Source organism: Alternaria novae-zelandiae (assembly GCF_023758075.1).
Source record: "Alternaria novae-zelandiae strain BMP 2774 chromosome Unknown scaffold_4, whole genome shotgun sequence".
Lineage (NCBI taxonomy): Eukaryota > Fungi > Ascomycota > Dothideomycetes > Pleosporales > Pleosporaceae > Alternaria > Alternaria novae-zelandiae.
In genome coordinates, this window is record NW_026056964.1 from 662,620 (window position 1) to 686,880 (window position 24,261).

The 24,261-nt window shown below is 51.7% G+C and overlaps 6 protein-coding genes across 6 annotated transcripts; 2 read left to right on the plus strand and 4 right to left on the minus strand.

Moving 5' to 3' along the window:
* Positions 1 to 434: 434 nt before the first annotated feature.
* On the plus strand, positions 435 to 1,519 carry J4E88_002727 (uncharacterized protein; the record flags this gene model as incomplete). Its single annotated transcript, XM_049396385.1, has 4 exons — positions 435 to 516; positions 567 to 764; positions 824 to 1,324; positions 1,389 to 1,519. 4 exons carry the CDS (start codon positions 435 to 437, stop codon positions 1,517 to 1,519), a joined length of 912 nt encoding a protein of 303 aa, XP_049257733.1.
* Positions 1,520 to 4,521: 3,002 nt separating this feature from the next.
* Positions 4,522 to 5,715, minus strand: J4E88_002728 (uncharacterized protein; the record flags this gene model as incomplete). The annotated part of the gene is made up of 1 exon (XM_049396386.1): positions 4,522 to 5,715. One exon carries the CDS (start codon positions 5,713 to 5,715, stop codon positions 4,522 to 4,524), a length of 1,194 nt encoding a protein of 397 aa, XP_049257734.1.
* A 3,160-nt stretch (positions 5,716 to 8,875) lies between these two features.
* Positions 8,876 to 13,804, minus strand: J4E88_002729 (uncharacterized protein; the record flags this gene model as incomplete). Its single annotated transcript, XM_049396387.1, has 6 exons — positions 8,876 to 9,538; positions 9,589 to 11,281; positions 11,335 to 11,426; positions 11,474 to 12,158; positions 12,209 to 13,646; positions 13,693 to 13,804. 6 exons carry the CDS (start codon positions 13,802 to 13,804, stop codon positions 8,876 to 8,878), a joined length of 4,683 nt encoding a protein of 1,560 aa, XP_049257735.1.
* A 3,162-nt stretch (positions 13,805 to 16,966) lies between these two features.
* Positions 16,967 to 18,496, minus strand: J4E88_002730 (uncharacterized protein; the record flags this gene model as incomplete). The annotated part of the gene is made up of 2 exons (XM_049396388.1): positions 16,967 to 18,319; positions 18,425 to 18,496. The coding sequence occupies 2 exons, from the start codon at positions 18,494 to 18,496 to the stop codon at positions 16,967 to 16,969; spliced, it is 1,425 nt and encodes a 474-aa protein (XP_049257736.1).
* A 1,288-nt stretch (positions 18,497 to 19,784) lies between these two features.
* Positions 19,785 to 21,944, plus strand: J4E88_002731 (uncharacterized protein; the record flags this gene model as incomplete). Its single annotated transcript, XM_049396389.1, has 3 exons — positions 19,785 to 19,876; positions 19,930 to 20,773; positions 21,249 to 21,944. 3 exons carry the CDS (start codon positions 19,785 to 19,787, stop codon positions 21,942 to 21,944), a joined length of 1,632 nt encoding a protein of 543 aa, XP_049257737.1.
* A 244-nt stretch (positions 21,945 to 22,188) lies between these two features.
* Positions 22,189 to 24,188, minus strand: J4E88_002732 (uncharacterized protein; the record flags this gene model as incomplete). The annotated part of the gene is made up of 5 exons (XM_049396390.1): positions 22,189 to 22,385; positions 22,456 to 22,638; positions 22,689 to 23,454; positions 23,516 to 23,893; positions 23,946 to 24,188. 5 exons carry the CDS (start codon positions 24,186 to 24,188, stop codon positions 22,189 to 22,191), a joined length of 1,767 nt encoding a protein of 588 aa, XP_049257738.1.
* Between the last annotated feature and the right edge of the window lie 73 nt (positions 24,189 to 24,261).

Here is a 24,261-nt window from a genome sequence, read left to right on the forward strand (position 1 = left end):
GCGGAGTGGAAATGGGTTTCAGCAAACAGCCGCAAAAGCAATGATGTTCCAAGCCACAGCCTGGTAGTGGGTCAGACCAATTGGTCAGCGCAACGATGTGTTGTCGCCTTCCTAATCGCGTGCAATCGAGGCGATACGAATGCGCATGAGTGGCGTGTGCCGGTGAGCGCCTGCAGAGTAGAGGACATTGGGTGGCAGCTGGGCAGCCATTCCTTCTCACCCGCATCCTGCATCCCTCACTGGCCAACCAATCGGGTTTAAAGCTCTATGTAACACCCGCTCTGTGGAACCTCGCCCCAAATAACGACCCCGCCGATGCCCCTCTTCATCCAGATTTAATACCTACTCAACCTTGTAAGGCCAAATCTTCTAGTCAGTGCCAGCCTTAAAACTATTGTCGACCCACATAGACCATCTCGAACTCGCTTCAAAGCATGACGGAAATTACTTGGATACCAGAGCCAACGAAACAACTTACGTCGCAGGCTATTGATGTAGACCAAGCCATCGTTGAACGTAAGTAAATCTCCCGAGTGCTGACAAGAACTGGACTGATCGCCACCAAGAGTTACCGCCGGGATGCAAAGTGATGGGAGCAAAATCACACGGCGCTAGCTTCTGGACACGCACTGCGCGTATCGATGTTCAACTAGCCGATGGAACCCCCAAGAAGTATTTCCTGAAGGTCTCCAGTGGGGAATTAGGCATGAGTATGCTAAGAGGAGAATACTATGGCGTCAAAACCTTGCATGAGTACACTCCAGGTACGCGACCTAGGTAGATGAACACTGACACAGCTCTGACTTTGTACATCGGTCTTTAGAAGGAATCCCACGTGCCATTGCTTGGGGTACATACGTATCTGATCCAAGCAAGCACTTCTATCTCGCTGAATTTATGGAGATGATCGAAGATCTCCCGGACATTCGTAAATTCTCTGCCATGCTTGCTAAACTCCATCACGACAGCATGATGGACCCGAAAGCTCCGACGAAGTTCGGTTACCATGTCATGACCCACGAAGGAAGTATGTATCAGGATCTGACATGGAGTGAGACATGGGAGGAGCTCTACAGCCGCCGCTTTCAGTCCTTTGTCGACCAGGAGTTGGTATCGCAGGGCCCAAGTGAAGAGATTGAAAGACTGGTACTTGGTCTCAAAGAGAAGGTCATTCCTCGCCTTCTTCGACCCTTGAACACTCATGGTCGAAGTCTCAAACCCGTTGCACTCCATGGCAACATTTGGTGCGGTAACATGGGTACCAATGCAGCTACCGGTGACCCAGTATACTTTGACCCATCTGTATTTTGGGGTCATAATGAATGTAAGCAGCTACTCTATTGTTGAAGTTGTACTGGGACTGACGAGGTGATTTTCGATAAAAAAAGACGATGTCGGTAGTATGGCCACCCCGCGCTACAAGCTCGGCCGGCAGTGGATGCGAGAATATCACAAGTTCTTTCCGATAACAGAACCCGAAGATGACTACGAGGATCGCAACCTTCTTTATGCTATGTAAGCAAACCAGCCAAGACCAATGTCTTTGCCGCTAACGTAACGAAGAAACGGACACTTTTGCGCCTCAGCCTTGTACTCGGACAACAGCAACTTTCGAAAGATGTACGCACCGACTATTCTTACCACGCACGGAATCACTGATATAAAGCAGGGCCATTGCGGATATGCAGCGAATTCTGGAAAAGTATCCGAACGGGTATCAGGGAGAATGAGACATGTGTTCGTAATTTCCGGCCTGTACAAACCAATGGCTGAAGACTTCCCATTTCTGCACTAAGTGTGACTTTGCATCTTGCCTAGTGAATCGTCAACCCATTCCGGGCCAGTCTCCACCTTCGTCCAAATCTTAGCTCGATGAAGTAAAAGAAACCGGCAATGAGGCAAAACGAACTCATGATAACGAAGGTCCAGCCAAAACCTATAGAATCTATGAGGTATTGGAGAACGGCTATCATGACGGTAGAAAGGGCACAACGGACGATATTGGACGAAGCCTGAGCCGTTGCTGGCATGTCTTGATTGATATCAACCAGTAGAGTGTTGTTGATCTAAGACAGTTAGCGATGGGCTATCATGAACTGTAGCTGAGGGCTTTTACGTTGAAGCAAGTCTGGATAGAAAGGCCCGCAAAGAAAAGGCAGATCAGAGGTCCTGCAAGGTGCTAAGGCGTGTCAGCCAACGAATGAAACCCTTCGGGACACCACTCTGCTCACTAGACGCTCATTGACCAGCCAGCCATAGACCAAGATGGAGGCAAAAGCACAAAAGACGGGCGCGAATGCGCTCCTCATACGAGCTTCTTCAATGGGAAAATTCAACAAATCATCCCCAGACATTTTAGTCACGGGCAAGCCATGGGCCTTCGCTACAATACGATAGTCTCGGTCTATCCACTTGCTGGAGATCAAAGTCGCAAGAATCGCGCCGACACCAAATGGAAGACATGACAGGCCGACTTGCCATTCTTTGAGATGGTAGACCTGCATAAAGGTTGTCGACAGTGATGTGTGAATGCAGCAGTAAACAGTGTACAAGAAACTTCCAGGCATAATGCTTACAGCCACGTCTTTGCGTGACAATACGCGAAGACTCATGATTGGATTCGGTATTCTCTTGACTTGAAGGGGTGGGGGTGGAGTACTCGGGCCGCGCTGGCCGTCCCATGGCCGCATGATACCTCTGATGACAGGCTCCAATAGCTTTGAAGGTTTGATACCGCCGTTCCCGATGATGCTCCGATTGGTCTCCGGTAAGGCGAGTAATAGTGTGACCAAACAAAAGCCGGACACGATGGCTAGAAATCCGAATATCCATCTCCAACCAGGACCGGAGGCAAATGCGCCACCTATGACCGGGCCCAGGCTTGGCGCGGTGGTGATCCTATCGAGTGTCAAAAGAAGCTGATCTAGAGTGTGACGCTGTGTAGCGATTTCACTCACCCAAATGAAACAGCAGATACAAAGGCCCCCCTCTCACTTGGTGCTGAGATGTCGGCGATAACACCATATGAGATGGAGAAAGCGCCTGATTTTGGTTCACAGTTGTCAGCTTGCTGCACATTCATGCTCGTCAAGAACCTGGCGGGGGCCACATGCCAGATATCCCTGCACTTTGCACCATGCGTAGCAGTAAGAGTGCCACAGCTGAGTGTTGCATTGCAAGCCCAACGTTCGCGGCGACATACAGCAGAAGGGTGACTGCGTAAACGGGTCGGCGTCCAAACATGTCAGCTGCATCTCCGACAACCGCGGGAGCGACGGCAGATACGACCAAGTAGGACGTGACGGTAAGGTTGATCATCGTAATCGACGAGTCCAGATCCTTGGCAACCATCGGAAGGGCAGGGTAATAAATGAAACTGCTCAGAGTAGAGAACCAGGCTGCCAGGGTGATCATAGCAACAATTCCGTATCGTTCGTTCTTTGTGAAAAGCGAGTATGGCACCGGTGAGTCTGCAGCTGACTCGTGCGGGTTCTGGTTTACTCCTGGTTTGTCTTGCCCGTCCGCTTCTCGGTTATCCGTATTACTTGGAGAAAACATGACGGTTGAAAAGAGAAGCTGAAGTTGATCCGTTGGGTTGAACAAGTCTGGATTCGAATGAGGTTGGTAGATCGCAGTTGGAAATCGATGACTATGCGACGTGTTTGAGAGTTAGGGTCGAGTACACCTAGGCAGTTTGCAGCTTCCGAGATTGGCTGCTCCCTGTGTAAGCTGCACGAGGGAGGTTTGAACCAAACAAATAGTGTGTCGATACCTAGTGCTTCAAACCCGCGGGCAGGTGGCACAGAAGCGGGGTTTGCAAACCTCAACCAATAGCAGTACGTGACATCGCTGACGCTGTGCATACTCGCACATTTGATTCACCGGAAAATGTACGTTCTTGATCTCGCAAACGCCTGCGCGACCTGCCCAGTGCTCACTCCACAAATACAGATTGGCGTCCGCAGTGGATACCCCACTCTTGCTGGCATGTCGACCCACCAGCTCGAACCACTCTGATGCCGCCCGCTTATTGGGAATTGCAAAGCGCGCCGAAAATCCATCAAAGCGACGTCGCGCTTGATGACAACATCATCACAGGTAAGTCTACTTCCTCTCCGATGACGAGAGTTTCCCCTGGCGCTGTGGGGGCTGACACACCTGGGTACACTCCAGTACTGCCATCAAAGGCGAAAACTCAAATGTATCTGGGTCATGGCGCGAGCAATTGAAATACAGCAGCCCGTGCAGTTGTCGATATAGGTGTGAAAGAAGAGTCCTACTTTGTTAAACTGAGTTGTGGTACTGGACCGCCACTGCGCTATGCTCAACGCGATGTAGTCACAAGGCGACGCGACTGGTAGCGAATTGTTCCACGGTGAGTTCGAGAGGAGAAAGATGATCAACGATCTTGTCCCAAACTTTTCATCGAAACCTCTCTCGTAGGGTAAACGCAAGAACTGTGCAGTTGAACCAGCACTACATGTACGACTCGAATGTCATCAGCATAAGGTCTTCCAACTCCTATTGCCACGCGTAGTGCTCGTTGTTCAGCCACAATGGCCTCTCGTCACTGACACCACCATCTGCATCGTACCAAAGAAGGCTAGCAATACTGTCGTTCTTCCGTTCTACAACCTCGAAATCTAGACCACTTTGAGCAAGTATGTCTAGAGCCAAGGGTGTAGGATCCCAAAGCTTGACGACATCGAGTTTCCATTCTTTGGCTTCGGCCTGGGCTGCCTGCAAAACCACCCGAAGGTATACTGCCTGCTGCTCGTACATGGCAGGCTCAGGCAGTTTTGCTGCATCGGAAGATAGCCTTGTTGCAGTCTCATCGACCTCCATCACTAGCCGAAGTATGTATAGCACGTTGCGTGACGTACTTGCGTCAGGATGACTGTAGTATCGATGCGTCCAAAGTGCCCAGACTTGGCTGCCGGGCGGGCCAGCTATCGCTCCTTTCGCATTGGGTATCCGGTCAAAGAGGTGTTTCGTCGCAAACACCTCTTTGGATGTGTGCCAGAGCATATGGTCAAGATCTGGGATGATCGTAAAACGAGTTTTCGCCTCTTGCGTGGGTATTGCCATGCGGGACCGAGCCAAGTCTTCGTCCCGCTTGCACAGATTTCTTATCTCTTCCTCGATAACTGGTGTAGTCGGCGAAGGCCACGCGATGGCGCAGGGTTGCAGCTCGATGTGCGAATTGGTGGAGTTTGGGAGCCAGCCTAGTTTCGCATAGAATTCTTTCCCAATGTCGGAATACAGCGTGCTTCCTACACATGGATATCCTTCTGCTTGCCACGTATGCAAGGTCCTCGCCAATTCACGCATCATGCGCGCCGCATACCCTCGGCCGCGGTACTCGCTCGGGGAGAAGACGCTGGCCACGCCATGCACAATGTTCTCGCTGATAGTACCGCTGGTATCGCTCGTGAGTGATCGCTTGCAGAAGCCCTCGCAAGAACACAAGATTTGACGTTCGTTGGGAGCTTGATCTTTGTGAACCAAGATCCATGCTGTCATGCCTCCATCCTGGGCTAAAGGAACCGTAGCGAGGAATTGTCCTTCTTCTAAGTATTTCGCAAGTGGAAGCGAGTCTTTCCATTCGGTGGATGTATTCGTGGAGATTGTCGTGCACTCTTCTTCGGTAGGGTGCCGGATGACGAGGTGGGGGCTATGCGAAGTCGGCAGGTCTTCTCTCGAGAGGTCGGCCATGGTACTTCGTAGTGCCTCGTTTATGCGCGATGCGGAAGATGCAGTTGTGTAGCGTGTTAGTATGGTTTACTGGACATGCACTTACGATGTATGAGGGATGCCTTGAGTGCGGGGCTTTCAGCTACATCCATGTCCAAGGCCATACCTAGATACGTATGGCCGAGAGCGACGATGGCCGAATAATGGGATCGGAGCAGGCCACGTATTCCATACTGAAGCACCACCTAGCGTCGCAGCATGAAGTGTGGGTGATGATTCTGGTCGCGCGTATAGGACGTGTCTTACGAGGGGACTGTGGGGCACCTTGGCCGCGCCTGGAGTTGAGACGCGTGACTGACGCGCTAAACAAGCACGTGATCAACGTCATCTTCAGGGTCCTGCGCGTGTTTCCTGCCGCGTGCGGCGCATGCCCGTGCCGCACAAAGACACCCACGAGTGCGATCCTCTCCTCAACGACACCCTCCCTTTTCAAGCGCCACATCATGCGACCATCATGCGCAATGCCTGCGTAGTACTGAGACAGCATTGCTCTTGTCAAGACGCCATTACCCAGCACCTTCGCATAGGAAGCACACATCGGCGCGCAAGGCTGTGCAACGGCTACATTCGTAGCGATAGAGGTCTTGGGACAACTGAATGTACTAGCAGTATATTCCACATCATGTTTGCTAACGTGTAGCATCTAGTCAGCCCTGTCGTCCTCTTTACTTGCTAGTCGATCCCCATTATACCTGCACCCCAAACCGACGACCGCAGTATACCCCATTTAAGCGCTCCTCACCGCAATAGTACGCCACTGGTGACCCCGCACCAGCAGCAGAACCCGGCACGAGCCAGTACACATCCTACACCCATGTTGTCGTCTACGACCCTTCGATCTATAGAGCCCAGCCCATGGCAACGCGGTTATCTACATTCCAAGTCCTCAACATTGTACATACGACCATAGGATCTTGACAACCAGCGCTTCCCGTTCGCTCAGCGGTACTTAAGCAAGATACCGGCCAGCTAGTAGCTTCGTGGGTGACCAGAAGCGAATCCTGGCTGTTGTATGTTTTTGCTCTTCTTTTTGCATCTAGGATCATGCAGCGCCAAGACGACACGGCTCCATGCCCATTTGCCTCACCTTTTTTTTTAGCTTAGGTGCGGCTACTTGCATGCATTGTGTCACAAATGTCACGAGCACTGCCTCTTCAGCGCTCTGCCTTGTACGCCACAACATCTTATCTGTCGTTTCTAACTGCAAGATGATACTCGGCAGGCGCAAAACCTGTATTCTAGGTGTCACGGCACCTGTAAGACGCGTACCCGATTCTGCCTTCTGAGCTCAACACATTTAAGAGCGCGAAACGTACTTTCACCTTCACTGCTTTCCTCTAGGACCGGCCCATCCAGCTTCCTCATTCATTATTGCGTCATCACATCCACTGCTCTCTTTCGGCGACGCAGGTCTCTTGCCATCAGCCATATTTCAACAGACTGTCATGATCATCCCAAATGCCAACGTCGACGCCGGATCGCTCCCGAATGGAAGCACTCCGCTCAACAACACTTCCCGTAAGTTGTGAACGACTTGTAGCAAAACTCTGGGACTAAGTTGACAGCAACCAATGGCAACACTTCCAATCAGGTGTCCTGGCAGAGCGCTTGCTGGCCTGTTATTGCATGCATGGTTACCGTCATGATGCAAAGCACTGGTCGGGTTCTCGGCGCAAACCACGTATTCAGTGCCGCTCTAAGAGCTTCGCCTTTAGTTTGCGCTTTGGATACAGTGATGATGATCGTCGAATTCGTCTGTCTGATGAATGTTGGCTGCCCGGTTTCTACTGCCGCAAGGCATGTCTGGTATGGTCGATTTGAAGGCGGAAACACTCAATCCACGCTCGACTTACCACTCGCATCGATTCGAGACAACCAGTCTAACTCGGTCTCGAGCAACTCTGGAGTTCCCGTGGAGGACAACATCCCAGAGGATACAGGAATGCCAGATGAGATCAGCAACCATGACACAATTACACCTGCGACCGGGAGCGGAGCTGTTGAAGTTCCTCCAAGGCCGAACACGCCTATTCGGGATCTCCAAATGGCCAACAGCAATTACCTCACGGGATCATCGATTGATCGCAACTGGAGACAAAGCATGTTTGCGTTCACTATCGGGGCGGCTCCACAAGCTTTGAAAGTATTCGCTATGCGTGGTACTCCCCTTACCCAGGTCTTGATGTCGATATACGTCATAGCCTTTCTCGTACCAGAGTTGTTTCGCTTAACAGCTGGACGTGCTGGCGAAGTCGACTTGAGGCCAATGCCTATCGTCGTCCGTACTAGAAGAACTACTGCGGAGATAGCGAAATTTCTATGTGGCTTTGTTGCAATGGCCCCCGTCTTCCCAACCAACATTTTGCTTTTCTATCTCCACATAAGTCTCGCAAGCCAAGTTGCGATGTGCTTCTGTCTCGGCCTCACTCCCATCCTCGACATGTTTATGGCCTCCATACAGTTATCTATGTGGCTTTCAGAGTCTCACGGCCATACATCGCCACTTGCTCGCGTGATGCAGCCGTGGGCCGTGGATTTCCTAGCCTTTAACCGCAAGCTATTCTGCACGCCAAAACAGGTGGTCACCTTAGTTGTCTTCAATCCCCTACGAGAGTCTGAATCCCTCTTGAATGGGCTTTCTCTCCATTTTACGTCGCTGCTTGTAGCGCACATGGTTTTGGTCCCTCTTCTGCCAAATGGGCATATCCTACCAGACGCTCAATTCCCATGGACGTTAATGATGTACGGATTCATGATTTCTTTTCTTCTTAGCTTTGTGGTTTTCTTAATTCCCTTGGTGTCTCTATTTCTCTATGGTGTACTTTTTGCTACTCTGTCATCGAAAATCCCACGAAGACTGACGGGTATTAAGGGTTCGATGGGCGAATTTGCATCTGGATACATAACACTATGTAGTCTTGTCACGGCGTTCTATATGTTCAGTCAATTATGGACGCCAGATGGGACATACAAACCTGCATGGGCGGATTATCTCGGTTGATGTTTACATTGTCAGAATAGTGTCATCAAGAACGGCCACTAAGCAGTAAATATCCAATAAATCGTGGATGTCTAACCATGCTGCTTGCTTCCACCAACATGACATCCATCTTCATTTTCCTTACACTAATTGCCCACTACTCTCCAACCAAACAACGCTCCTCGGATTACCCACACTCATCTCTCCAACGCCCACCGTACTACTCCTTACATCTAGCACAACTATAACACTCTCCCCATAACTCAAATAGTCAATCTCGCAATTCAAGATCTCCGCCTCCGTAGTACTTAACTTCCCCTTCTCCTCCTCCTTCGGCTTAATCTTCGCGCGGATATCCACGTTCGGCAGCAGTGTATTGCCAGACTTAAGCGGAATGAGCATAATAGGCCACTCATGTTCTTCGTCCTCCTTGGCAGTGAAGTGCGCACGTCGTTGACCGGCAACGAGCCAGACTTCAGGATTTGCGTCGATGGTGTAGACGAAGTCAATGGGCTCACTGACTTCGGTGAGGTTGGCGGCGGAGAGGAGACTGGAAGGTGAGGCCCAGCGGCGGGTGTGCGAGATGCGAAGGGTGGTCATGATAGGCTGGCCGACGGTCGCAATTGTGGATTGAGATGAGGATGAAGGCGAGTTCAGAGATAGGGATGCGGTGTGCAGGATGTGGGTCTGAGGGATTGAAACTGTGATGACCATCCGGCGGGGTGGGTTTGGCGATGACGGAGCGGTCGGTTGCTGTATTGTATCGGCAGCATCGTCTTCGGTGAGCAGGATGGTTCGGTGTTTCTATTAAGGTGTTAGCATACACGTTCCACTCGAAGAAGACCAGTACTTACTTCATGCCACTTCTGCAGCCAGGTCTGCGTGTCATCACGAACGACAAGCGGTAAGCTCTCCAGACAGTCCACCCATCCAACCTCCTCGAACGCACCCAGGTCGAGCCTCTGCAGCAATGCGATCTTCTCGTATTGCGATGGCAAAATGTGTTGCTCTAGTTGACTAGCAAAATGGTCGGTAAGCAAACGAGCTAGTCGATGAACTGGACTGTCTTCCACAGCCTCAGCAAACATCACTCGCACTCGTTCAAGGACGTCTTCGTTCAAGCATCGGTACTCAACAGCCAATGACAGACTGCCAGTGGTGGAAATCCGACTTTGTCGCTTCTTGGCAGCGTCCATCGTTTTTTTGGTGACTTTGTATGTCACTGCGACAGGCTGCTTCGGGAAAACATTGACAGCCTCTTTCGGACGCCTTGGCGCATGGACGTCGAATTCTTCTGATCCTTCTAATGCGACATCTAGAAGCGTCAGCGGCACATGATTGGCGGTTTTGATGTTGAACTTCGAAAACAGTGATTTGCTCTTGAAGTGGTCGTGAACGTTGACGTCTAGAGGCAGTTCGACAGGAATAACGAAGGTCGAGGTATACTGGAACTGTCCCTTGGCGGTGAAATAGTCGACGTCGATCTTGACAGTAAGGTCTTGCAATATTGTCTCCATATCGTAAGGCACCTTCAGCGTCGCTGTAGTTTCGGCTGGCATCGCACCAATAGCGATGACTCCCGGCGTTGGCTTACTCTCATCGATCTGGATCTCTCCTGAAGCCACGCTTGCATTTGCGGTTCGCAGCCGTAAACCTGCAGAGGCAGACTTTAGCCGGACTTCTGCGCGCGTAATCTCATTCCAGCCAGCTGAGCACTCGACCTCTATATGCCGCGGCTTGTCGATATGGATGAAGTGAGAGAGATAGATTCGGGCTTGGAAGGATTCACTACGCGGGAAGCACAGTATCCGAGCTTTCTTCGCGGCTTTGAGAGAATGCGCAGAGACCGAAGTGATGATGCCAAGTGGAGTTGTCGCCTCTGCCTTCTGGAAAGGTTCGTGTACGAAGACGATACGCTTTGCTTCGAGGACAACCCTGTCAACCATGTACGGTCCGATCGTATTCACGTTGCAGCCGATCCACATGCGATTCAAGCCTTTCTTCAATTGTATGGCTCCTGTCTCTTCGAGCCATATGTCCTTGGCTTGATTCGAGACTGCGCTGACCAATCGAATTTTGGCTGCGCGTATTTCAATCTCGTCTTCGAGATGGTGTCTGAACTGAAGGCGTAACTGGAACCCATCTTTATCATCGTAGTGTCGAACGTACGGCTCTACCGAGATGTCGCCGAAATACTTCGGCATTTGGACCGTGACATCATAGGGTAGCTGTTGCGAATAGCTGATGAGTTCATGGAATACATCAGTAGTGTCCACTTTGTCATCGTTCAGCCAGACACCAGGCATGTCACCTGCGTCGGTTGTACTGGCTTGTTTCGAGGCACTCTTGAACGCCATTCGGCTCGCCGCAGACTTGGCTAAGAGATCAAGTACCGTCCGCACATATTCATCTTTTCGGTTGAGTTTCTTGAGGCAGCGTGCGTGCATCTTGAGCATGGTAGTCTCGACCGTGTTCCATCTGCTCTCCGCAAAGTACGATGCCATACGTCCAAAGTACATGGCGGCTGCCGCGAAGTCACCGAGTTCACTATAGTGATATCAGTATTGGGCCTGATGTAATCTGAGAAGTGGCAAACATACAACCTGAGGGCAGCCAGATCCCCGAGCACGCTTTCTGCTGACTTAGTCTGGCCTGCGGCCATATAGTGCTTGACGATGAGATCACTCAAAGCCTGTAAAAGTTAGCAGCTTCATGCGGGGTTATATCATGTCTTCTGACCTCATAGAATTGTCGGAATTGCTTGATGGATGTCATCGCAGTGACCAGCGCTGCGGCAGATATACCGAGACGTGACTTCGAAGCTTCCCCTTCCGTTTCGGTACGAGATTGATTCTGCTCCGATTCATCCTCTTCCTCTTCCTCGTCTTCTAGATCAACCTCAGTGAGTTCTTCTTTAGCACTCAGAGATGCCAATATAGCATTCCAGCCAATATTCCAGCCCATGCTCTTGCCTGCATGTTCGAGCAAGCGTCGCTGAATTGCGAGCAGCTGCGCTCTGGTACCAGCCAGCTCCTGCAATCCGTTCTTCGCAGAAGGGATTGTGCTCTGTTGGCCAGGTAGTGGTCGATCGTGATACTGGCCATTCTCAAATACGACTTGTGCATTGGCTGCAGGTTGTGAGTATGGCATGTCTGATACTGGTCGCCCATGACTCAGAGATGTCGATCTGGATGGATGAATCATGGACTTCTGTTCTGAGACCTTCATCTTTTGTTCTTTGTTGCGGCCACCAAACGAAAGACTCTTGCCGGAAGATCCTGCCGATAGGTTTCCAGAGGACTTCGTAAATGGAAGAGATCCTGTAGATGTTTCACGCAAGACCTGTTCCAGCGCAGCGAAAGTCCACGAACGAACGATGTTCTCGACGAGATGATCAGGGAATGTGGTATCGTGAGCTTTCGCCCTACAGCGATGGATTAGTGCTGTAGCTTGACTAGGTGTAGATGAACTTACCCGTGAAATAGATCATCTCGCAATAGCCGCCCAGCAAAGGTAATGAAGTTCAGTGCACGCGAGCAGAGTTCAGCGAGAGAGAACAGATCCTCTGAGTCGTTCCCTTGGCCGCCCGACTTCATACCAATAGCGCTGTCATCAGCCGAGCGCTGTATCACGCCGGCATTCGGTCGAGGTTGTAGCTTGGCTGCGAGGTCGGAACGTGCTGAGACTGAGTTTCCAAGCCTCAAGAGCAAGAACATCTGGCGAGCGAAGATGTAGAGCCTGAAGTCGAAGATCGAAATGTTGTTTGCAAGGATGAGACCGCGATAGTCTTTCTTCAAAGCGTTGATCGGCCTATCATCGTGTATGGATGGTCCTGATCCATCATTACCATCCTGCTGTGCGATCTCTGCTGCTGTCTGATATAGGTCGTCTGAATAGCTAAGCAAAACGCTTCCTTGTGCGTCTTCGCTCGACTGATCACGTATGACGCTGTCTAGACCGATGGAAAGCTCATCATAGCCAAGCAGCGCATCTTCAACAAGACCTACGCTTTCGAAGCCTCTTGCCAACCCTTCCTTCAAGATGAAGAATGTGTTGAAGTTCCAACCAGGAAACGAGCGCTGAGCGTCGTTCTTGCGAATGTCTTCTTCATACTGGCTCACCCGGAGGTCAAACGAAAGAAGGATCAATACCTTGAACTTAGCGATGACATCAGCCCACGCACGCTCTTGTTCCTGGGGACTCTCAGTAATAGCAGGGGTGGCGGCAGGTGCAGCAGCTGGAAGCATGTGCTGTGGAACTCTCTCCTTTGGCACTCGTATCTGAGCTACCCGATCGGGTGCCGATTTTGATGAGACATTGAAGTCGGCGCGAAGCTTTTCCAGCAAGGTCGTCGTCCCGCGCGTCCATCTAGATGCTGCTCCAGACTTCTCCTTCTCACCGGTTGTGGTATTAGAGGATCCACGAGGCTGGCTTGCTGCCGGCGTCTCGGGCACTACGACATGTAGAATCAACCATTCGTACGCATCATGATTTTCCTGGGTGTTCGCTGTACTGCTTTGAGAAGGTGGGGTGTGTTCCTTCACCCACTCGCGAACTTGCTTGCGCGCAGTCGCCTTATAAGTCTCTGAATCGTCACATCTCAACAGATAGACCTTCAGATAAGGGGTTTGACGCAGGCCTGGGATCTGATGCCGTCTCTCTTTCTCTTTGTTAACCGGTCTGAAGATTTCATCCGTGTTCCTAGTAGGCGTACCTTGGCCAGGTGCTGAAGTCGACGAAGCCGCACTTGCAGCCTGTGCTGATTCTTTGCTGGGCACAAGATCAACATGTAAGGAGTCGATAGATCTTAGAGGTCGTGTAGGAGCCTTCCAGTGCAAATTACGAAGGGGCAGACGCGAAGCCAAGTCTTCCTGTATCAATGAAAACACCCCGGAAGGATCATGGTACTCGACTGTAGACTATGAGTATAAGGGTGTTGAAGTTGCAGGGGTGCATACCCGTCACTTTAGAGCTCGATAGCCCATCCATCACCGTAGGTTCGGCTGGAGTTTGCCTAGAACCATCCTCTGTGGCACCCAGGGCTGGCGCACCATTTCCAGCCACACTCATGAAACGTGCACGATGGGATAATACGGTATGACGGCGGATTATGTGATAGACGACGTTTGCTTGAGTGCGCGGGTAATGATGCCGTCGCGAGATGTACGTTGCGCATTCGGCGGCTTCACCGCTAGCCTGGACTAATCCAAATCCGGTAAAGACTCGTCAAAGACCTCCGCCACATCACGTGTGAGCGTTTTTCCATCAACCAGTCGCTACACAAGCCTTCCACCTTCTGCCCATCACCGGTCAACAGCCGTACACTCTCGCTTGACCCTGCTACCGATGGGGAGATGCGCCTATTCAGCCCTGTGCTATGCCTTGCAGAGTTGCCTCAGCTGAGCGCCGCTGTGCAGCCGTCGCATTCATCGCATTGGCCTTTCCGTGAGGGGTCTGACATCTGCGCTATTTGAACGTGCTGTCGTGAGCTTCATTCCATATATCTCATGTCGCGTCCTGGGTATAGAAGTATCGGTACGATAGCGACTCTATTTGGGCGCATATTGTTCCTGTCCCCTACTCTGCAATAACGGCTTTTTGCCTCTCTGGCTTTCGGACAGCTTGTCTCATCAATTACACGAATCAAGCCATCAATTACTTTATCGCTGTGATATCGTACTCATCGTTCTCAAGATGGGAATGGGAGACTACTCACCAGGCAGCATCTGGTACTATGCACCAAATAAAGCCGCACCCATAGTCTTCATTATCCTCTTCTCCATCTCCGGAGCGCTACATGCGTGCCAGACAATGTAAACACCTCGATAGTTGCAGTTGCGCACTACTGATATCTCTCAGCAAGCACAAGTCATGGCGAACAACAATCCTCCTGCCGTGGGCCGCTCTTCTGATGACCAGCGGCTTCGCAGTGCGTCTCGCAGGCGCATACGACACTGGCAATCTAGCATACCTTATAGCTTCGACCGTTCTCATCATGTCTGGGCCGCCGGTATACGCGCTCATCAACTACTTCATACTGTCAAGATTACTCTACTACATACCCTACCTGGCACCTCTTCACCCAGGTCGCGTCGCAACAACCTTCATAGGCCTGGACGGCGTGTGCGAAATCCTTATCGGACAAGGAGCATGGCGTATGGCCAACTCCAGCTCAACCGATGCAGAACGGCAGCTCGGCTCCAATCTCGTCACTGCGTCACTCTGTCTCCAGGCAGCACTCTTTGGCGCATTTGGTCTCCTCGCTGCACAATTCCATCGACGTGCCAACAAAGCCGGAGTACTCAAGCAAGATCTACGCGTCGTACTGTACGTCATGTACGTGAGTGCGACTATCGTAACCATACGCTGTATCTACCGCCTTGTGGAATACATTCTTGGCTGGGAGTCTTCCATATATCAGAACGAGATCTACTTCTGGATCTTCGAAGCTGTCATCATGTTCCTCAACACCGTTTTACTCAATCTGTGGCATCCGGGTAAACGACTACCTCCTTCCAACTCCGTTTTCCTAGCTCGCGATGGCGTGACTGAGCGCAAAGGACCTGGTTGGGGTGACGACAGGCCGTGGATCATTACCATCTTCGATCCTTTTGATCTTTGGGGCCTGGTCAAAGGGATGGACAAGAAGACGCAGTTCTGGGATATGAGCGATGCGGAGTTAGAAGCGGCTAGAGCAGATAAGAAAAGGAACAAAAGAGGAGTACTCAAGGGCCTACTTGACCCTTTTCATCTTTGGGGTGAAAGGGGATACATTGGCAGGTATCTGAAGGGGGACAAGAGAGGCAACGCAAATAACCATGAGGATGTGGTACGGCTTCGACACGCCAAGCAACATAAGTACAGTGGTAAAGGGACGAATTATGCAGTCTGAGGAGGGGCGCGGATGATGATCAGATCTATGGAATCTTCTCCTTACCCATCTATTGTTCTTCCTGTCACAATTGTCCATCCCGTTCTTTCATATTATGTACTGCTCAAAGGTTGTCTTAGTCTCCAGAACACGCTCGTGCTGGGGCAAACATCCAAGAGTCTTCATCAAACAATCAATCATACTACTATAACTACTATCTTCCAGACCCTCTATGGCATGAAAAATATCACACAGACAACGCAGTCAAGGAACCATGCCTAACAAGTTATTCTACGGGCTACTCATTTTCTCAATACTAGTCTTGCTCGCCCCTATCATCTACGCAATCCATAGTTCTCGACCCGGCATGTTCTCAGGGTTATGGAACATCCTACGCAACGCAGTAGTACGGCTTTACACTTACGTTCAACGGCGATGCACCCAACGAACTTCACAAGGACAGCAGAACAGCAATGTTGCACGTACGTCTCATACACAACCCGCTGACGGCGCGACACAGCTTCTTCCAGTGGCGACTTCATCACAACAGACCTCCAACGCTGGCCCCACCGCAACAGTTCAAACGCCGCCGAGGGATGGCATCGAGCTTGAGCGACGTCCGGATACTGACTAAGTATCAGAGCCGTTGCCTTTTGAACCTCCAATTAGAAATGCGCTGGTACATTATCCACATCAACTAGGTCATATTTCGGAAGCGGAAGGATCGTCTTAGAGACCAGGTACGTCGACGACTGTGAATCTTGACGTTGGACAGTGGCGAGATTTCTAACCTAAGCAGCGAGATGACGAGAGCGAACATGGAGTAGGTGGAGGGAGAGGCTCAAATTGACGTGGACGACCTTTTTAGGACGTAGTTTCGGTTGGAGTTGAAGCCGAAGGGAACGCGTATGGAGCTTGCAGCATGAAGGCGGCTGTACGTAGACATTTTCAGCTATTGGCGGAAATACCGAATGGCGGCATGATGAGTCAAAAGTGTTTATGCATGTGATGATGCGCGACTTGCGACTTAGTGATTCCAGGCGTTGAAGCTATTACGCGGCAGGCGCTACGCGTCCTGTCAGGCCCCGGGTGTCGTCACCATCTAGTCAAACGCGACATCGGTTTTCACCGTCACTAACCAGAAGCGATTTTGTGAGAGATGCAATAGACGTTAAAAATTCATGATAATGCTATGCTTCTATGTAAGCAACAGACCTACTTCCAGGTAGGTTGGTGAATATGCAAAACCCTTAACCGAGAGGTTGTAATCCATGCCACTCTTGATAACGCCAACGATGCACGTATGCATTTAAAAAAGTTCATTACGCTGGACAAGTATTAGGAAAATTGTAGTCCGCACATCAGAAGCCGTTGAAGCCCATGAGGATGCCCGCACCCGCAACCGCAGCACCGCCAACCCATGGGTTCGCAGTTGCGGCCGGCATGGCAGCGCCGGTAGAGGTCAGGATTCCACCGCCACCGGTTATGTTGGGTCCATCGATTCTGGGTCCGCCAGTGCCGACAGCGGCAGTAGACACTGCGTTCGGAACACCGGTAGCGTTGGGTACGCCGTCAGAGCCTTCTTTAATCTCTTGGACGTTTTCTGAGGTGGCGTTGAAATTTGTCTGGGCAAGGGAAATTTCGTTGTTCTCAAGGTCGTAGACAACGTATGCGGATCGTAGGAAAGTATCGCCGAGAACGGCGACAGAGGAGCCCGCGGGCCCAATGCCAAGTATGCAGACGGGCTGTCCACGACTAACGGCAGCGACTATGACAAGCTCGTTGAGTGGGACAGAGATCGTGACACCGGAGAAGTTGAATTCAAGCGAGCCTTCCTGATTCGCAAGGTCGCAGTCGACAGTGGCTGCGCCCTGCGAAGGACGGTACTGGGCGCCGAAGGTCTGGTACAGAGCGCTCGCGACATTATCGGGAAGATACATCAAGGAGGACCCTGAGTCAAGCAGGACCGGTACGTTGGAATCGTTGAAGATAGAACCGTTCTCGCCGTTCTGCCCCATACCAGTTAGAGCGATGATGAATTCGGCATATTGTCCACGCTCTGGGATAATTGGTAGTGTCTGTAGTTCACCCGAGTACTTGTCGGTGTCTACGCCTCCAAAGAGAATGCTTCCGGTCGACGCATCCAGGTCGTTCAGCCATAGCGAGTATGCGTTTGAGTTGATAGTACCGTCGTCCTTTAGCTTTTGAGGCAGGTTGGGGTATGGTTCTAATCCGGCGCGTCCTACGGCAACTTCGTTGATGGTGTAGCCAATTCCGAGGATACCCTCCGGTGAGCTCGATACGTAGCCGATACCGAACTGCAGGTCTTCTACTGTCTGGCCGCCGAGGCGGAAGTTGTCTGTTGCGTAGTCTCCCGATGCGCCTGACCCATCCACGTATGAAATGTTGAATGCGCCGTTGACGTAGTTATATGTCGAAGAGTCGTTCGCGTTGTATGTGCCCGATTCGCCGCACTGATTGCCCCCTTGGCTACACAGATTCGAGTTCACTGAGTTGACCCAGAGATCGCTGCTGCCGGTATCGATGTGGAGGCGGAAGTTCTGTTCGGGGGTGCCTAAGCTGGCGTTGGCGAAGTAGAGTGTCTCGAGGTTGTCAAGCGTCTGCTGGACAACGTTTTGCCGTCTCCGTAGTTGGTCGTGTGCGACGGGGTTGACATTTCGGCGCTGGGTATCCAGGCGCACTACTCTTGGGTTCTGAAAAAGTCAGCATCGCAATCGACAAAGCTCTCGTGATGCGCACGAGACGCTGCGGGAGGATTCGCTTCGCAGTGAATCTGGGGTGCCAAGAGTCGCACTTACCTCTCGCGGTGCAAGCCTCACTGCTACAGCCGACGACGCCAATTGCGCCGCCAAGAACGTCGAGTACTTCATGATGTGGTTTCTGAGAAGAGGATCCTAGGGATGTGCGATCGATGTATACCACGGAAGTGAAAGGATCCCTGGTGTGGCTTGGTAAAACCTGACGCACGAGTGGTCGGAGTTGGTGAGGGCGGCAATAACCTTGTGTTTGAGATTGCAATTGAAGTCGCAAAAAGCGGAGCGCTGTCCAAGCACAGTGCGAGTAGAGGATGACAAGGGAATAATAGCAACAAAGCAGAATCAAACGAGCTGTGACTAGGAATACAGTCGATGCGAAGTAGAGGCGCAGGCGCGAGGCTTTAGTCGGCGCAGGGGGCGTTCGAGCCTTGTGATGACGACGCGTATGATGAGGTCAAGTCTGGACCTGTAACGGATTCTGTGGCCCTTTAGTGCACCTGCCCACGTAACACGCATGGGCAGCCGCCGCCATTTCCGGGCCTAAAGTCGCCAGCCAACGGGGCTTGTGTGTGCCTTGCTGGGGGATCCGCAGGGCGTGGCGTTGCCTCGATTACGAGACGATTCGTTTGTATCGCAGAGCCAAGCGCTTGGTGCCGATGCTGGCATCCCTTGCCGCCGTGCGCCGCCTGCGCCTTGTTCGCGCTCCAAAGCTGCACCGACAAGGCCAACATTGCAACGACATTCAGCATTCACAACTTCCTCAGCAAACGTCTGGGGCTGCTTCTACACAGCAGCTCGCTGAGATGCGTGGACTCGGTAGGTTGCGGACCGCTTCCGTCAGCCGCATACGTCACCCTGTCAACCACCAGGATCCCAGTGTCTTGACGCCGTCGCTATGTCGCAAGCTACTAAAGCAATGCAAATAGCCCGTATGTTAGCGACTGAGGAGCGATCGGGTGGTTTCTTCAGGCGCCCGATGCTCGATGGCTGCGCCTCTCGAAAAAGACGTTTGGGGCTGAAACCTCAGGACCTGCAGCATCGGTCGGTACCTGAAAGCCCATCTAGCATGCCAACTGAAGATCCCTCGAGAGGATCATTTCGTACTTCGTGTTGTACAGGCGTGCAGGAGGATATGTGCAAGAACATAGCCTCGATCCGTACCGACGCCAGTGTGTGATCTAGAGAAAAAATCCCGATCTGATCTATCGTGCTACGCAGGTGACGTCGCGTCGGACGAATCTATCTTTAGCGCCAAGGGCATGATATTTCGCTGCCGCGGCTGCGCGTCGATCGTGCCCGGCTCACGTGAGCACTAGTCCCAAGACGGATGACCCGTGAAAGCGCGTTTGCAGAGCATCGCGTGTTTCGCGTCACCCCTCCAAGTCAACCACCACAGCCCAAAATGTCAAAAGCCGAGTCCTCCAAAGCCGCCGCCAGCAATGGCGTCAAACCCAACCCCAATGCGGCCGGCGGTGCAAACTACGAGCTGCCATGGTAATTCACCGCTCCTGGCCTTCGCCAGCTGGTTCAGACTGACATCCTCCCAGGGTAGAGAAATACCGTCCCGTCTACCTCGATGATGTCGTCGGCAATACCGAAACCATTGAGCGCCTCAAGATCATCGCCAAAGACGGCAACATGCCCCATATGATCATCTCCGGTATGCCTGGTATCGGCAAAACCACATCCATCCTCTGTCTCGCACGCCAACTCCTCGGCGATGCCTACAAGGAGGCTGTCCTCGAACTCAACGCCTCAGACGAACGTGGTATAGACGTTGTCCGCAACAGGATAAAGGGCTTTGCGCAGAAGAAAGTCACACTTCCCCCGGGTAGGCAGAAGCTGGTCATCCTCGACGAAGCGGACAGCATGACCAGTGGTGCACAACAGGCTCTGAGGAGGACAATGGAGATATACAGTGCAACAACTCGATTTGCATTCGCTTGCAACCAGTCGAACAAGATCATCGAGCCGCTACAATCGAGGTGCGCCATCCTCCGATACGCCCGCCTTACCGATGCGCAAGTCGTGCGCCGCGTCATGCAGATCTGCGAAGCCGAGGACGTGAAATACTCAGACGATGGAATTGCGGCACTGGTATTCTCAGCGGAGGGAGATATGCGACAAGCCATCAACAACCTGCAGTCGACATTTGCTGGTTTCGGCTTCGTTAATGGCGACAATGTCTTCAGGGTGGTCGACAGCCCGCATCCCATCAAGGTGCAAGCCATGATCAAGGCGTGCCATGAGCAGCGTATCGACGATGCTCTAACATCACTGAAAGAGCTGTGGGATCTGGGATACTCGTGTCACGACATCATCAGCACAATGTTCAAAGTTACAAAGACGATTGACACGCTGAGTGAGCACGCAAAGCTGGAATTCATCAAGGTGAGGATTTGCAACGGGCGATTTTTACAGAGGCTAACAGCAATCAGGAAATTGGCTTCACCCACATGCGCATCCTTGAAGGCGTACAAACCCTTCTGCAATTGTCTGGCTGTATTGCGCGCTTGTGCAAGATCAATATGCAGCCCCAGCTGTTCGCACTCCCTACGTCGAAATGAAAACGTTCCTTCGAAGCATCTGCAACATTTAGCATGGAGTTTGGCGTTCACATCTGGCGTATGTAGGCCTGTACAGGCATATCCTGGTGCAAACGCTGTTTGACGACCTTGACATCGAAGTTCTGTTTGTCTATCCGCTCCGATTCCCTGTGACTTATTTTGCTACGAAAGGCCTCTAACCACACTCGGCGTCGATGCCTAAATATTGCGAGGCCTCGACAAATTGTTCCACGCATCGTTTGCACAAACGTGTATCATGTTCTGTGTTTTCAGCAAACTTCTTTACTACATATCAGCAGGCACAGGAACTCACATTGATGACTTACTACAGTCAGGATCTACAACTCATTATCCATCCCACGACCATGTCTGAAATGCAAGAAAACCCCACTCCTGCTGACCAATCCTCACCAGCTATCACATCGACCATGTCTGATGTGAAGGAAACCCCAACCGCTCCTGACCAATCCTCATCAGCTATCCCCTCGGTCACGTTTGATGTGATAAGAACCATTCCTGACCTCGACAAATCTCCACTCTCGATCGCTCATACCCCCAAAGAGACGAGGCGACCTCCTCCCATCGACACCACACGTAATTCCACCATCGACATAGCGAAAATCACGCCACCAGGTCAGACCGACAAGTTCCCCAAAGAGGCTCTAGGTACCTATACACCCAAAAACGCACCCGTGACAGACGCCATGATCGAACGCACATACCAAAGCATTCTACGCGGGGACTTTGGCATCGATCTCAACACGTTCAAGCCCGACGAGAACGACCCGGATTACGATGTACGGAGGCACTTGTCGTTGGTGCAGCTGGCGCTATTGGCGACGATGCAGGACGACCACCAGGAAAGGATCATCGAGGCCATCCGCGATGATGCTGATGGTAGTATTTTCTGGAAGGGACCTGGTAGTGAGGACGCTGGGATCGGATGGCGGAAAGATGATGAGGAGTTCAAGGCTGAGATATGCAGGCAGCGTTGATGAGCGTGGCGAGTGACCCTTGAGAAGTCTCTTCTTCAATGGAGGGGCTAAGCTGGGAAAGGGCAAGATATGATAAGTTCTTTGATACTAGGAATAAGTCATGGACGCATCACTAGTCTTCATGCATACTACGCAGAGTTGATTCATATATTCTTTTCATTCGTGATCGTCATGTACACCACTCTGGTGGAGCCCAACGCACTGGAGACCAAGGCTACATTGACCTCGGTGACGACACTACTACTTAGTACCCCGATGTTGTCGCAGGATAGATGGGCGAAGGGAAAGCCTGAATGATGGACGACGTAATCGGCACGAATGATTGCGTGTGCGTTGCATTTGCAGGGCCAGAGGATGTCAAGTTGGCAGTAACCTTCTCCTCACCAGTCGCGATATCGTAGTGGTACAGAGTACGGTTGAAGTATGCCAACGCGGCAACAGCTACAAGTCGAATTAGCAAAGCCCGTCGTCTGCCCAGACTGGCTGGAACGGATGTAGCAAGAAGACTTACGCTGATAATAAGGAATCTCATGACCGGCCTCGTAGACGCGCGCAAAGCTAAAGTTGCCATACTGGCGTACCTCGCCGTATTCCGTACCATCAACCATCATAGGCGCGTAACCTGCGGCACGGAACTCGTCGCTGTGAGCGTATTCCATTGCAAGACTGATGGCTTCACCACCAAACCAGTTGCCTGAACGTGTTAGAAATATCGAATGATCGGTAGATATCGAAAGAACTTACAGATGTAGTCAGCATCGCCATACGCCAGACTAACACGCACATCCTGGCTGAGCAAGTACTCCAGATCGAGCCTGAAGTTGGGGTAGATGAAGTCTCCCGTGTTCTGGAAAGCATAGTAGATGCCATTGCTACCAGAGTAGTTGAGGGTAACGCCTAGGGCGTCCTGGATTTCTGCAAGGTTCAAGTAATCGCCGTAGTTAGAGGGGGGTGTCGGGTCCTCGTACGTGTGACGGATATCGTAGACGCCGCGGCCTGAGTAATAGTAGTACGGAGATTCGACGTTGTCACGGCACATGTCTGCTGCTTCGTTGCAGATCTGCATCTCGCCTGGTGTTAGCTCGGCTTCGGTGATCTTTGCATCGGCGTGGTAGTAGGTGGTGTTGCCTTCGGCGGCGGCTCGGCAGAGGGCGATCTGGTAGAGACATCCGTTGTACATGTTGTTCGCAAACTTGGCGTATGAGTAGACGGTGTCGTTGTACGCCTTGATGCCGTATGTGTTGTTGACAGCAAACTCTGGGTAATGCTCAGCTTGGATGGCCTCGTCGATGATACCGTTGATTATGCCGAGAGAGTTGAAGTTGAGTGGGTATCCGGGCATGCTTCCGTTCTCGATCTTCAGGTTCTGGTTGTAGAAGTAGCTGAAGAATGCTGGGCCATAGTGACCACCGTACGACTCAGTGAAGAGGTTGAAGTCTCTCGCAGCATCCAGATCTCCAAGCTTGGCATCAAACTTGGGGATGGTGGCCAGGAGGGCTTGGAAAACGTGCTGGATGCATCGAACGTGATTAGCGCAGGTCAAAGGCATTCAATGACAGATTTCTACTCACCCACACAGCAACAGCGGCAAGATCCGTAGTGTCAATAGTACCAGTGTTCAGCGGTTCGAGCAGAGGCCATCGACCAGTAGCGGGCCATTCGCTAGAGTTGTAGTGGAAGTCTTCGGAGAATGAGTTGAAGCTTCCGACACCTTGCTTCTGGTAGCTGAAACCAGTTCCGACAGGCTGCGAGATGTACAGCATGTTCGAGACATTGTTCCAGCTGTACGGGTTGTACACCGCAGTGAGATTGTCATCGATCATGCAAGGTCCGTTCTCCTCGAATAAACCGATCAGCGAGTCAGATCCGGGACCTCCGTTCAACCACAAGGTAAACGGGTCTGAGGCTGGGTCGTTACGAGACTCGAAGAACCAGAAGAATACGTGAACCTATTTTGCATTAGCACGAGCGCTTGTTGGTATGGGTGGGATTAATACGCACATCAGGTGTTAAATCCACATATCCAGAGTAGCTGTCCACGCCTGGAGTGGTCTCGCAGATACCAGGGTTCTTGTACCGAATAGTGACATTGTTCGGAGCAGTCGCGGTCTTGTAGTCGCTAGTCTCTTTCGGCAAGTACAAATGGTCGCTCCTCTTGGCCCACTGCTTCTGAGAGACAGCAGCAGCCTGTAGGGCGAGGCTTGAAAGCGCCAACAAAGGCGTGACTACCGACTTGGTAAACATGCTGAGAGCTGCAGACAAATGGCGCAAGAGCAGTGAGAAGAGTGTGAGAGCAACTTACCCTAGCGTATTTAAG